We start from the raw sequence: 15688 nt of genomic DNA, 5'->3' as shown, positions 1-15688 counted from the left end.
CAGTTAGGAGGCCAATACAGTGTCCCGGGTCGAGGCGATTGGGGCCCAGACTAAGGTGCTGTGATGGATGAAGTCATGGTGTGTTTTATACATCAGCACTTTACTCCAGAACAACTATAACTTTAGAAAGTTTCCCCCTACAGGCAGGGCAGTCGGGTCACTTACAACATACTGGGGGCACATACGTTAGTATTTCATGTGATTTATGAAAGAAAATATAGCCTTTCCTAGCTTGTCCCATGTTTGGTCTGCAGTTACACGGCAGTGCGTTAAGAATCAGTAATTTCGTTTTGGATGAAAGGTTAGTCACAGCCTGGCTTCTTTTAGGTCGCATCTGATTTTTTTCATCCAAATGTGCAGCGTGTGTAGCACCTGGTAGTGCGGGCTGAGTCACAGGCGAGATGACTGCAGTCCAGCCCGAGGAGGCCCGTGGAGGAGAAAGGCGGCCTTCGGTGTGTCCTGTGCTGCTGGGAGCCACTGACAGCACAGGGGCCAACACAGGCCTGCCCCACACAGGCAGCTGGGCTCACCACCCCGCTCTGTCTCTCCTTTTTCCTGGCTTCCCTGCCCCAACTCCCAAACATTCAGTGTGGGTTTTGATTCTTGGCTCTTTCTTCTCTGCTGCGACCAACTCCAGCTCTGCCTGTTTGCTTATTCTTCCTTCTCTCCCTGTCTCCCTGCCTGGCTGTCCGCCCTTTGGCGGCCTTTAAGGGTTGGAAGGCTTCTGCTGCTTATCTTCCTCTTCTGCCTTTTGTTGGTGCTGTGTTTTCTCAGACGTGCCTGTTCCTTGCTTTCGTCTGTTACAGCTCAGCCTAGTGGGGCCATGGCAGTTCCCCTCCCTCTTTGTCCCCATCACATGGGTTTTGAGTAGCCTCCGGGCCCAGAACACACTTCACAGCCTCCCACATGTTCTACTTTTGGGGCACAGTCATCTTGGGTTTGGGAGGCCGCAGAGTAGAAAAGCACAGGCTCTGGAGTGTGATATGACTTGTCTCTAGATCCGGCAGAGGGCTGTGTGAGGACTCATGGTGACAGCTTGCTTGCTTATTTATTTATTTATATAAATTTATTCATTTTATTTTATTTATTTTTGGCTGTTGGGTCTTCGTTGCTGTACACAGACTTTCTCTAGTTGCGGCGAGTGGGGGCTACTCTTCGTTGTGGTGCGCAGGCTTCTCATTGCGGTGGCTTCTCTTGTTGTGGAGCACGGGCTCTAGGCACACGGGCTTCGGTAGTTGTGGCTTGCGGGCTCAGTAAGTGTGGCTCGCGGGCTCAGTAGGTGTGGCTCATGGGCTCTAGAGCGCAGGCTCGAGTAGTTGTGGCGCACAGGCTTAGTTGCTCCACAGCATGTGGGATCTTCCCAGACCAGGGCTCGAACCCGTATCCCCTGTGCTGGCAGGCAGATTCTTAACCACTGTGCCACCAGGGAAGTCCTGGTGACAGCTTATTTAAAGTGCCAGCCCAGAGTGGATCATTAATAGATCCTTGCTTTTATTGTTTTAGTATTCTATTAAATACTGAGGCAGATCCTGGTTTGGAACAGGTATCAAGAAGGAGACCTTGGTTATCCTGATTTGGGGATCTTTGCTTATAGGTAACAGAGTTTAGGAATATATCTTACACTTCTGCTTAAGAGTTCTGAATTTAAACTTCCATCAGGGTCCTGGGTTCCAGGTATTTTCAGCCTAACAATTCTAAATGCCGAGCAAAGAGATGACCAAACTGCATTAATGATGAATAATGATGGTTAAAGAAAATCTTTGCAAGGGTTCCTGGAGTACTTTATTAGGAGAGGAAAGGCTATGTCCTGGTATCTTCTCAGCCATCTTTCTTAACTTCACAGACCTGTTTTTCTAGTCATCATTAAATTCCTGCAGATTTGTGTGTTTAATATGTAACTGTTGTAAAAGTGTGAAAGTGTTTTTCAAAGGTTTGGAAGTTGTAACTCTAATGACAGAATCAAAAACTTTGGGTTTAGATCACTTTCCCATCGTGTCAGATTTCTCTGTGCCATGGACATACTGAAGTGTGGACCTCATATCCATGTATGTAAAGCAGACAAACCCAAACAACATGTGTGTACACAGAAAAGGTCTAGGAGGCTCACCAAATTGCTGAGCGGTTATTCCTGACGAGGAAAGTGGGAATCGGTTGAGGGTGGGAGGGGCTTGAAGGGAGAGTTTCATATATTACTTTATATATTTTTCTAAGGTTTGAAATTTTTCAAGAATGTATTCATGAGTTACTTTTGAAATTCAGAAACTTTTTTTGTAATTTAGAAAAATTAATCACTTTTGGATCCAACTTCCTGTGTAAGCTTCCTCTTCTGGTTGAAGTAGAATGAACTGATCAGCGTTGTCCAGTTTTCTTTTTTTTGTTGTTGCTGTTGTTGTTGCTTTTTGTTCCCTTTTAGCATTTTATGTTTTCCTGAAGATACATTGGGATAAAGGTACATGCTTTACCAAACATAAACTATTTCCCAAATGGTATCCAAATATTTAGTAGTTCCCCAGCCTGAGATTCTCTGTTCTTGCCTGGGCTGTGGCACTGGGGCCAGTTCCCCCTCCAGGCAGAAATGGTGGTACTCACGTGCCGTGGGGAAAGTTGAACAGACTCCCTGTGAAGCACTTCCAGAGAACTGTGTGCTTTAGAAGAAGCCAGCCACTTGGCTGTGCCCTAAACACTTCCCTTTAGTGTGATGGACCTGCAGATCTTTGCTGCCAACTACTGGGTTCCTAGCCAGAGGCTCTGAAAGTCTGGAAACTTTATAGTGAATAAATTTATAGGAGCAACCCTTGATTCTAACTGTGGCCAATTGTGTGCCCGCCTCTGAAAGTGCCTTCTGTTATTCAGGTGAAGCTCATTTTTCCTCTTCAGTCATATACTTAGATTCCTGAGCAAAACTTCCCCTGACAGTTCTCGAAAAATGCTCTTTGTGACAGAAATGGGAACGGTAATAGCAAAAAAACCCCCATTTTTTTGGTTTGTTTGTTCTTAGGTACATAAACTAACTAAAGCGGGGGTTATTCTTCTAGAGCCTGTTAAATTATGACAGGAGATATTTCCTTGTATGGTTTTAAGAAACAAAAGCAAGGAAGACATCTCAACAGTCAATGCCTTATTAAATGTCAGTGCCAGAGCCTATAAGAGGATTAGGAACCTTTGAATCTCTTATTTAAATCTAACCAGAGCTACTGCGTTTGGGGCGGAAAAAAAGATTGTATGTAACACTAAATTTATTCACCTTTCAAACTGGGGCCTAGTATCTATAGATCAGTAGATGTTTGGGGAAGTGATGAACCTCCTACACGCAGTGTGTTAAATAAACCTTGGCCTGTGCTCCTTGTGGCTCAGATGTCCCTGCATGTGGGGAATATGTATGTCCTCACCAGCTTGGCCTGCTTACCTCCTAATTTAGCTACATTTGGGGTAGTTACATCTGCTGAGAAAGAGCAGTGTTTCTCACTACTATAGCTACAAATAAGGCAGAAGTAGCTAGGTATTTTCTGAGAAATGCTAAAGAATAAATGTGTAAATTTCTATAAATTCAATTCTTAAAGAAAAACCAAGAAATTTTACTTTTAAATAACAACTAATAATTTTTATTTAACAATTGTTATTAAAATTTAACAGTTATAAATATTTGAAAAAGAATATAAATTAACATAATTTGAATTGAGAAAAGGAGAACTTGCAGTCAGGTAAAGTATTAAGAAGTAATATGGCTCAAAATATATAATAATAAATTTGAAACTCTTATATGATTTCTATTTTTACAAAATCCATTGTGTATCTATACACTAGCAATCCTTTTTTAAAACAATTAATTAATTAATTAATTTTGGGCTGTGTTGGGTCTTCGTTGCTGCCCACAGGCTTTCTCTAGTTGCGGCGAGTGGGGGCTACTCTTTGTTGCAGTGCGCAGGCTTCTCATTGCGGTGTCTTCTCTTGTTGCAGAGCACGGCCTCTAGGTGGGTGGGCTGCAGTAGTTGTGGCACTTGCGCTCAGTAGGTGTGGCTCATGGGCTGTGGAGTGCAGGCTTGGTAGTTGTGGCACATGGGCTTAGTTGCTCCGCGGCATGTGGGATGTTCTCGGACCAGGGCTTGAACCCGTGTCCCCTGCATTGGCAGGCGGATTCTTAACCACTGCACCACCAGGGAAGCCCCTCTTATATGATTTCTTACAAAACTGACGAAACAACAAAAAGTTGAAGGGGCCAAAAATGGATAGAAAGATCAGGATAACTAACATAAGTGCCTCGGTCTCGTGTTACATAAATTGGTCCAAGAAAACATTTGTTTATTGAGCAAAAATGACTTTGGGCTAAGCTTTCAACAGTCACTCTGGTTGTCTTACCTTGGAAGAGATTTGTTCTGAACAAAACAGTAAAAGAATAGGAAGCACATTGAAAGCTTATCTAGTAGAATTACAGTTGTGTGGTTGGGAATATTTGGTATGTGGCTTTACCAGTTAAACCCATTCCATCTGGCCCCGTGATGTCCTAACATTTTACTCCAGGTTCTCTGGAATTGGTAATGATAGATACCTTTCTAAAATTCAAGTATTTATCTTCTTTTGTGTTTGTAGATAGAGTAAAAATGTATCTGATTAATAATATTAGGATTTGTCTTTATTAGTTTTTCAATAAAAATAACTCAAATCTTTACTTACTTGCTAGTTTCAACCCACTTTCTACATTCTGATTTAGCTTTAAATCTCTTTTTGTGTAGATGGGCAGCATCAGGGAGTCTTTTTATCAAGGTCACAGAGAGCTAGAACCCGGTCTGTCCCTCTGAGCCTTATTAGTTCTTTAAAATCTATAGGCTGCAAACCCAGTAATTACCCACCACTAAGAAATTATGCTTACGCTTTGAGGGAAATTGGATTGGAGAAAAAGATGTTTAAGTAGAACATAGAAAATCAGAATGGGAGATTATGTTCTTTAGAAAATGTGAAGTGCCAGACTTATTTTTCAAATAGCCAACTCAGAGTCTTAAACTAATTATAATTCTACCATAAAGCTATATTTTAATAATGAAGAAGAAAAATTGATTCAGCTATATAATATGTTGCTGTCAAAAAGCAACCAACTTGGAGTTTAAAACCTTTTTCAACAGTGTGTTTCTTATTGTGGGGTCAGTGGACAACTTGTGTCAAAGTCACCTGGGGAGCTTGTGAAAATCACCGTTCCCAGATCCCTGTTCCTCAGGTGATCTTGATGTGCACTAAGGTTGTGAGGGGCTGCCCTGAGGCATGCAATCAAGCTTGGTATGCCATAGACGTGCCTAGTGGGTCCTGGGAAAAACAGAGCAGATGAAGACGGTGATCCAGATGGCTGCTTTATGTGGCCTCTCCCTTCCTCCCCAGCCCCACGGTCATCGGAGGGTACCCTCTAGAAATTGTTCCACCGTTCCCTGCTACCTACTGCCCAGGCAGACCATGGGTTCCAGGCTGGCTCCATCCAGGGTTACTAAACCTCCCAGCATCATTCTCTTCATCTGTAAAATGGGGAAAACATTAGTACCCATCTCATAAAACTGTTATGAGAATCACGATCTAAAGTCCTTAGAAAAACGCCTGGCATTTCATAAACATTAAATAAATAATAGTTGCTATTATATGAATACTTTTTTAAAAAGCTGATTCTTTTTAAAACATTTCTTCCACTAATGAGTGAATGATCCAATTTTAATTAGTTCTTTGCCTAAAAAAGCTATTGAATTGGCCACTCCTTCCTTTTTTGTACCCACCATACTTTGAATATACAACAACAGCAACATCTAGAACACTTCATGTGCATTTATTTATTTACATGGTCATCTCCCCACAACCCAAGGGTAGGAACCAGGTGTTATTCACATAGCACCGTACACAGAACATAGCACAGTAGCTACCAAATGGCAGGGAAAATCAAGTGTTGGATTCTATTAATTACTCTAACGCCAAAATGAAAGTGTTCTGTGGTGCAAAATATTTCTCAGCCTTAACTCTGGGGTGCTTAAATAGGGTATATCTATGACTTAGCATCAAAAGACAATGTTTGAAAATATTCTCTGGCAATAATCGTCATTTATTTACACTGTAAACAAAACTGGATTATATAAATTAGTTCTTAGGATGTTATAGCAGAACGTGTTCACTGTTGTCACTGCATGTTATGCATCATATATTTCCTCTGACAGTCAAAATTTCATTGGAATTTGAATAATCAAAATTCAGTACACATTTATAGAATATCAAATCATAGTTACTTATTTTAATCTCTCTCACTTGATCTACCTATGCTCACCATGTCTGGAATATTAGCAGGCACTATATTCTAAATTGATTATTTAAATATCTAAAACTTACATCTCTGTATTCTCCAAACTGGAAGCTCTGTGATGTGAAGGACGGATCTGGCTGGCATATTTTCATTATGCAGAGGACTAATACCAGTAAAGTGCATATAATTTCAAGGGTAAAAATTTTAAATCATGTTTGATGAGTGAATTTGAGCTGATATTCAAAGAACAAATATGTATTGAGCAGTGCCCAGGTACAAGATCCTTAAACCTTATAACATGTAGTTCAAAGATGACTTTTGTACAGATTCTGATCTCAAAGAGCTTTCAGCCTGGAAAGAAAAGTAAGTATATAAAAATCGTTACTTTTGGGCTTCCCTGGTGGTGCAGTGGTTAAGAATCCGCCTGCCAATGCAGGGGACACGGGTTCGAGCCCTGGTCCGGGAAGATCCCACATGCCATGGAGCAGCTGAGCCCGTGTGCCACTACTACTGAGCCTGCATGCCACAACTACTGAAGCCCGCGTGCCTAGAGCCCATGCTCTGCAACAAAAGAAGCCACTGCATGAGAAGCCCACGCTCTGCAATGAAGAGTAGCCCCCGCTCGCTGCAACTAGAGAAAGCCCGTGCAACAGTGAAGACCCAATGCAGCCAAAAATAAAATAAATAAAAATAAATTTATTAAAAAAAAATCCTTACTTTCTTCTTGTCCCTTAATGGAAATATTGAGAAAGTGCTGGGGGAACTTGGGGGAGATGATTATGGGAGTTGATTATGTATATAAAATCAAGGCAAACTGGGCTGAGGAGGTGACTGACCAGTAACCACTTAAAAGTCCTAAGCCTGTTGCTCAGTAATAGTGATGTTCACTTTTCCCGAGAGCAGAGTTGACATTGTGGTGTCTGTCCTAGGTCCTGTCCTTTTTCTTCATTGGTCTGATGTCCATGATGATTCCCCTGTGCAGCCTCTTTGGGGCCCTCATTGCTGTCTGTCTCATCATGGGTCTCTTCGATGGATGCTTCATTTCCATTATGGCCCCCATTGCCTTTGAGTTAGTTGGTGCCCAGGATGTCTCACAAGCAATTGGATTTCTACTCGGATTCATGTCTATACCCATGACTGTGGGCCCACCCATTGCAGGTAAACTATATTAATTCATAGCATTTTCTACTATAGGTCCTAAGTCTCACTTATATGTTAAATATATTATGATTTATTGGTTTCTGGTGTCTTGCTTTGTGTGTGCCTTATCTATAACATTTTTAATAAGACCAGCTGTAGATGGCATGTTGGAAAAATTTGCCGATGAGTCCTCTTATTCTTACTGATATCTAAAACTCTCAGTGAAATGTATAGCAGTTAGGTTCTGGACTTTGAGCTTTCAGAGTTCCTGTATTTCACTTAGTATGTGTTTTGGAGGAATAGCAGTGTGATTTCTTTTTAGGAAGAGGTGAAGATTCTGAAAGATTTCTAAATATGTATGCTTTGTGTAACAGATCATAGCCCCCTGAAAAGTAGTTAATGAAAAATAACAGTTAGTAGAAACAACCCAAATGTCCGTCAGCAGATGAATGGATAAACAAAATGTGGTATATCCATACAGCGGAGTATTATTCAGCCATAAAAAGGAATGAAGTGCTGTACTGATACATGCTACCAGGCAGATGAACCTCAAACACGTGCTAAATGAAAGAAGCCAAATACAAAAGGTCCCATATTATATGATTCTGTTTCTGTGAAATATCCAGAATAGGTAAATCCATAGAGACAGAGAACAGATTGGTGGTTGCCAGGGGATGGAGGGAAGGGAGATTAGGGAGTAACTGCATAATGGGTGTGGAGTTTTCTTTTGGTGTGATGAAAATACTTTGGAACTAGAGAGAGGTAGGTGGTGGTTGTACAACATTGTTAGTATACTAAATGCCATTAAAATGGTTAATTTTATGTTATGTGAATTTCACCTTTAGAAATCTTCTGAATGATAGTATAAAGATGTTTCACGTTCAGTATTAGTTGGGTGCCACTGTAAATTATTATAAGATTTGATAAAATTATTATAAGATTTGATAAAATTATTATAAAATTTAAATGTATGTACTGTCATCTGTGTCTGGTATCTGAGTGGCTCAGTGAAAGTTCAGTTCAATTCATTCTCATATTCAGAACCACACATATCACCAAATTTGCCAGTCGGGAATCTAGTCGTGTATCAAGCAAGCAGAACCACTACTGAGCAGACCAAATAAAAGATAAGTTCTCAAGATCACAGTCTCTTTTTAGGGAAAACCCTCCAGTCCTTCCCCTCTCCCCCAGGTAATACACTATTTTTACATCTTACAAGCTTAGTTTGTTAGGGTTTCCAAGTCCACAGCAAATTACAAGCAGCACTTTCGTAGAAACGGTGTTTGCTACTAGAAGTGACTATAACAGATCAAGAATGAAGGAGTTAACAGGAAACTTTCAAAGCAGGCAGAAGAACAGCAGGAGGTTCTGAGGGATCATAGTATTACAACCAAACATATTAATTTATGTTCATAAGGATGAAAGGTTCAGTTATATGTGGAATGTTCTGATTCAGGGGATAGGAAAAGCATATATTTAGATATGTTGTATATTTTAGGTTTCTATTTGGAATGACCATACACCTTTTTCCTTTTTTTTTTTTTGATGTTGGTACTTACCTGAACAAATCCTCAGCTGTTTACTTAGCAGAGTCAGATATTCAGTACAATGTGTTCCTAGAACATTTCAGATAACTTAGGTTATATAGTAAAAGTTTAAAACACTAAGATAACTTTTAAAATCTGGATTTGGTTAGAGAAATTAGAAATAAGGAGTATTCTGACAGTTTTTGGAAGCAGAGCCCTAGGATCTATTAGAGCACCACACATATATTCTTATATTTTCCTCCCATGTGCTGACAAACCTTAGTTTCTTTCCAAAATGTATTTAACAACCTAGTTTTTTCATCCTGACTCTTAGATTTATAATTTTTCATGATTTTGGATTATACTTTTAAGTAGTTTCATGTTATTTCATAAACAGGCCCAAGAAAGGTTTAAAACGTAGACATTTTGAGGTCTGTGTGTATGAGAGAAGTTTCAGCTTGACGGTCCGTCCACCTTCAGCTAAAACAGGACCTTTACACCATGTGTCAGAATATCCCAAACGGCCCCTGAAGGGTTTTGAGAAAGCCAAAGCTTGGTTGAAAATATTTTTTCCGTGTAATATCTTGGTAGGAAAACTCAAAGGCCTGTCACAGACTTGCAACAAGATTGAAGAAATGAGATCTTTTCCTTCCTCATATCAGAAAAGGTTTATATTTCAGACCCATTTCCTTAAAAATGTCTGATATCTGAGATGTTTGAGCTATCCTGCTGAGATGAAGATACTAGGTTGGCAGTAGGCCACCAGAGTGACTAATCTGAGACCCCAAGAGCCATACTTGTTCTCTCTTGGTGACAGTTTTTTCCCTTCCCAGGGTTACTCCGTGACAAGCTGGGCTCCTATGATGTGGCATTCTACCTCGCTGGAATCCCTCCCCTTATTGGAGGTGCTGTCCTTTGTTTTATCCCATGGATCCATAGTAAGAAGCAAAGAGAGATCAATAAAACCACTGGAGGAGAAAAGATGGAGAAAATGTTGGAGAACCAGAACTCTCTGTTGTCAAGCTCATCTGGAATCTTTAAGAAGGAATCTGACTCTGTTATTTAATAATGTCTTATATACCTCCACCAGACTGGACTTGCTTTTAGAAGTTTAAGCAAGTTTTCCTTTTATATGAATTGCAAATTTCTTATTTTTTTAATCACATCCTAGGAATAGCACAATAATTGGGAAATAGAACCTTATTACTACAAGAATCATTTTCTGCCACTGAAAGCTGTCCAATATTTCCATGAGTCTGAGGCCGGAGACTCAGACTCAATTTCATGTACAAGAAAACCTGTCTGAAAGTCAAATATTATGAGAATATGAAGCTATCTCAGTAAAAAGTAACTTCAGAAACTGTGAGCGCTATTTAGCTTATACAAATATTTAAAAATACCTCAAGCTGTATTGAAAGGGTTGCAGTTTGGTTAGGACCGGAAATATTGTTTGTTGTCTCACTTGGCGTTTTTAGTTTTGGTATCTTTGTTTTAATTTCTTCTGCTGTTTGGAAACAAAATTTAAGCCTGGATTCTAGATAATATCAGATCTACTTAAATCTCAAGTCTATGTTAAAATTGCTCGCCTGCTCTTAAATAAGCTTTGAAAGTAAGTTATTCTGACTTGCTCCAGTGTCAAGGGACCTTCTTGGAGCAGGTACTGACAAGGTGTTCAGAATCAAGGTGTGAGATGAACAGGATCATGTTCATAAGGGCAGAACAGTTCAGAAATCAGACATTTCTTCCATTTACATTTTTCCCCTTTGGATTTGCAGTGTGTTTTACTCAAGTAGCCAGAAACACCCCAGATTTCTGAATTTGTTTAAATTGTAACAATAAAGTGAAATAGAAGAATTGAAAGATATTCTGGCATTTTAACTTAGAATTTTTCTGACTTCTGATTTGTTGCTCAGTAAGACTTTGTTTAAATATCAGGTCCTAGTGTATGTCATCAAGTTGCAGTTTTAGGCACAAATGGGAAAAAAACATCTTTGTGAAGAAAATATCTATTTCTGATAAAAGAATTGCTCAAATTGGTAAAACTTTCTGACAAAAATTTGCGTTCATATGTACTTATCCTATTGTGTTCCCCTTTAACATTGCCTGTATTTTAAAAAATATTTTTATACACAGACAAAATATAAGAAGGCTATTTGAGTTCTAAAGACTTAAAATTAAAACCGAAGTCATGACGTGACCCATATTCATCTAAAAAACATCAGAACACGTCCCTGAAATTATATTTTAGTACATTTTTCTTTCTTATTTAGGTCTTTAAGTTAATAATGTGCAAAGCATATTTAAATCCTAAATACATATGTATTTTAGATCTTCCTCAAATGTAGCTTGTTCACCTGGGAAAATGCTGTTTTTATAAAGCACCTCCAGGATTCACCTGTTTCTAAAGTCTCTGTGCTGAGAGAAATGAAACCTATTATCTCCCTACTTCTCTTTTCAGCTTCGATCATTTGTGAAAGGCAAAGTCCTTCCATTCCTGTCTCTAGCTGAGGATGGAGATGCCTGGAAAGCATATGGATTTGCAATTGTTGATGGGAAAGGAGGGCAGGCAGGGGGAGGAGCAAAGTGAGGCTGTTAATTAAACATCTAGAAAACCCAATAACTTTTCCTTTTAGTATCAGCTTTCTCATCTGCAACCTTGAAGGTTCAAAGTGTAAATACTAAATATGGAATTTATTTCTAACAGAACTTTAAATAATTTTGATCTTGGAGACACTCTGCAACTTACCTACTTCCGATTCTTCCACATTTCATATTCAGGGGACTTAGATAATTTGTTTTTTGGAAGGTTCTGTTGCATTAAAAAAAAAAATCTATAGTTTGACCATGCTGCCCTTTGATGTTCTTATTTTATTTAAGCTTTTACAAAATGACTTAGAAATGATAATGTAATACATTATTAGTTTCTTCATTTATTCATGCCCAGTTATATAAAACATTATTTCCTCATTATTATCAGTGCTTTTGAAATTAGCAAAACCATACAACTAAGTACAATCATCGAACCTACCATTATTTTTATTTTTCCTACAGTTTCAGCACAAACTCCTGACTACCTCCCAATTTTACAGAAAGACTAGATCTAAAATAGAAAATTTATTTTGTAAAGACCTCCAAAATGTTTTTCCTTTCAAAATGTTGCTGATTTTAGGGGAAGAAAAGTAATAATCTGAAACTCAAAGACTTGATCTTGCTTATTTTCCATGATAAAAGAGCAACATGACAAGTACTTATAATAAAACTTAGATCTCAGAATATTGTGTTTGTGTATAATATTATACATATGTTAGTTTTCAGTCTAATGGAATGAATCAAACAGGATCTACAACACTGAAAAGGCTCCACTAACATAGACTCTTATGGGGAGTTCTGTGCTGTAATAATATAAAGTTAAAAAGTATGAAAGGTAAGATGCTAAATTCCATAAAATGCATATTTAGTAATATGTTTGGTACAAATAGTTATAAACATCTAAAATATATACTAAGAAAATAAAAAATATTAATATTCACAAAGATTTGTTTTAGACCAAGAAATATTACTTTAATATTTCAAAGTAAAGTAAATCTTTCAAAGTAAATCCTTTCTAATTTCTGAACAGAGTGTTACTATTGCAGTAAAGTGACCTGATGGGCCTACATTTTTTTTTGTTCAATCCAAGACACTTGTTTAAAAGAATAGATACAAACTGTCACTTTGCTGTACAGCAGAAATTCACACAATGTTATAATACAAGTTTTTTGTAAACACAATAAAAGTTTTTTGTAAAAAAAATAAAAAATAAAAATAAAATACCTTTGTTTAGCTCACAGGAAACATCCTGACCAGGCCCACCAGTGAATGACTGCAGGGAGGAAGAAATTAACACATCCCCTCCGGAGGCTGAACAGAACCAGGAAATGTTTGACTTTACTCCCTCCCCTTTTAGTATAAAAGAAGCCTGAATTCTAACTCAGGCTCAATGGTTCTTGGGACACGAGTCCACCATCTTCTTGTTCGGCTGGCTTTCTGAATAAAGTTGCTATTCCTTGCCCACTCCCCACCCCCAAAAAGGAATAGATACAGAACTCTACTTTCTCATCTCATCCTCCTAATTCTGATAGGACTAAGCGAACTCAAAAGGTTCTGGCATTTGAGGCCAACAATAGCATAAGAAGAGGAGCAACTTTACAGAAAGGCTGGATTGGGTATTGTAACAGATGCCCAAGGATCTTACAGAAACATTCTGGTTAAATTTTATTGCAGTAGACATTGCTGGGATGCATCCATTTAAGTAATAATAAACCACCCAGATTATTGATACTATATTCAAAATTTATAAATCTCTTTGATCACGGTTGTAATGCTTCGTCTATAGCCCTACTACAAGATGTGTAATTTACACTGAAAACTGCATAGTGCTTGCATTAAGCTTCAAATTCTATTCATAAATAGAAACAGGACTTCATTTGCATTTCATGATCATGCATTATCTGTTTATACATGTTTGCAGACCCATGGGCTCTGCCCAAGTATGGAAAAAAAAATAATTCTATTAGCTTCAACTTCCCACTTTTAAAGTCAATGTACACTTGGTTGTAAAGTAAACATGTTTACTTCCGGTAATTATACTCCTTTTAACTGCACTTAAGAACATTCTAATTTGTGCTATTGTTATTTGTAAGCTGTCCCATGTCCAGATAACTCTTGATGTTAAATAAGACTGAATAGAAAATGTGGTATGAGATTTGAGGTAGGCAAGCTATAGCATGGGTGCCTCTGAGGACTTCCTGGTGATGGTAAACTTTCAGACCCTTTAGTATGCCTCTTTTTATATTATCTTTATCATTTTTCCCTTTACTTCCCCACATCCTTCAAAAACCTGCTGAAAAGTCCATTAATATCCTTGCTTAGTGCTACTGGTTGCTTAGCTGCACTGCTTACCAGTCCCTATGATTTCAGAGGATGGAACTCCATCCAATTTTGTGTAACCTGGAGAATGGCTTGCTCTTAACTTTCAACTTAGAGTTCTAATGATACACCGAAAAAAATTTTAATTACATGATTAAAACTGGGAGGGGTAATAAGTTTCATATAATTGTCATCTTTTGTGCTAACATATAAAACTTTAAATGTTTAAGGTAAATACTTTGAGAGAAAAGACTGTCAAGTTCTTAATATAAATATTTTCAGAGAGCTCACTTTTTAACTTTGATTTTCATATTCCATTAAAGTTTTGCTAAATCATAGTCCTGAAAGCACATCATGGAGGATGCCTTAGAATGTAGTGGGCCTCTGGGATGCAGTTCCTAATGAACCTGCCTTAGGCTGGGTTACACTTTACAGTGAATGGTATTAAGAGTAACTTCCCAGAGTCTAGAGATACAAGTGAAAAGTATAAGCTAATGAAGTCCGTAGTTTTTAAATATGTGAATAATTTATATAAGTATTTAAAACTCTGTGGGAAATTTCTAACTGAAAACTTCATTGTAGCTGGCAAAGAAGGAGCAAAGAATAATAAGGTGGAGAACAGGCACACACAGCTCCCAGGTTCACTGTAATGGGATAGCCGCAGCCATATTTTATCACTTTATTTGTTGGCAGAGACTAATGCTTTGTTTTATAAATATACTACAAGTGATAGGCTACAGTTTTCAAGAATAAAGGGCCAAATGCCCATAGCTAAATATGAAACCTGCACATAACTTAGAATCATAATTCCTGATAAATACGGATTTTATCAGATAACTCCTTATGACCCATGAAACAATTCACTGTCACATCTTTGAATCACCCAAGCCTTGATATTTGGGACATAGTAGTCTATTTAGCTTGTCCTTTTAAAAATTAATTTTGGGGGACTCCCCTGGCGGTCCGGTGGTTAAGACTCTGCACACCAATGCAAGGGGCGTGGGTTCGATCCCTGGTCAGGAAACTAAGATTGCGCATGCCGCCTGGCACGGCCAAAAAAAAAAATTATTAATTTTTTTTAAAGTAAACATTAATCATCTTGGCCTCTATACATTCAAGGAAATTCTCCATGGTACTATTTTTTTTTGACAGATATAAAATAGGAGGCTACCTCACTTATGAAACAAGCTTTCAATCTTTTATTAGTATGTTGGAAAGACAGTGGGAATGAAATAAAACCTTTCTAAGTGCTCATGACACTCACTTGATGATGGCAGTCCACCTACCTCAGCTTTCAGTGTCTGACTAAAAATCCAGCTTAATTCTTGCCTTGTCAGTGAGTTAATGGTGATTCTGGGATTAAAAGGCAAGGGAATACAAGATGTTAAGGGGGTCGAAATATCGATAAAATTTAAGTGTCTTTCTCTGATAAATGGATTTAAAAGGAACAAAAATGGAGTATTAACTATTGTGGCCTGTGGATAATCTGAAAAAGGAAAAAAGTGAAGAAATTTATAATCTATATATAATAATGAACACTTACTAATATGCTTCACCAGTGGCTTTTCAAATTACACTGGCAGCTTGATGATGAGGTCGTTTTCATCTGTTTTCTTTGGCAGGAAGATGGATGATCACTGACAAAAGATTGTATGCTGTGCTTTAACCTTACAGCTTACATGTTAAACAACTCCTGTAAGAGGCACCCCTTTCCTAGTGGAACAGGGACCGTGGCAATGAATTTTTGTCTTGCTGGAGTTATCGAAAATGCTACCATTGAGTGTGGCAATAGTGTAGGAGTTAACCCACAAGTTCCCAATCTAAAGATGTTTCTAGCCTTTCTATATGG

The 15688-nt window shown here is 38.3% G+C and overlaps 1 protein-coding gene across 1 annotated transcript in view; it reads left to right on the top strand.

Annotated features, from left to right (window-relative positions):
• Positions 1–12713, top strand: part of SLC16A10 (solute carrier family 16 member 10) — a 136207-nt gene extending 123494 nt beyond the window's left edge. Inside the window, exons 5-6 of the mRNA XM_032651687.1 lie at positions 7195–7423; positions 9765–12713. Coding sequence (XP_032507578.1) covers positions 7195–7423; positions 9765–9997 — 462 coding nt within the window. The 3' untranslated portion in view covers positions 9998–12713. The remainder of the gene's footprint in view (positions 1–7194; positions 7424–9764) is intronic.
• Positions 12714–15688: the final 2975 nt, after the last annotated feature.

This window comes from Phocoena sinus, chromosome 12, assembly GCF_008692025.1.
Source record: "Phocoena sinus isolate mPhoSin1 chromosome 12, mPhoSin1.pri, whole genome shotgun sequence".
In the NCBI taxonomy this organism is placed as follows: Eukaryota; Metazoa; Chordata; class Mammalia; order Artiodactyla; family Phocoenidae; genus Phocoena; species Phocoena sinus.
Note: the sequence above shows the minus strand (reverse complement) of the source record. Positions and strands in the feature narration are given on the sequence as shown.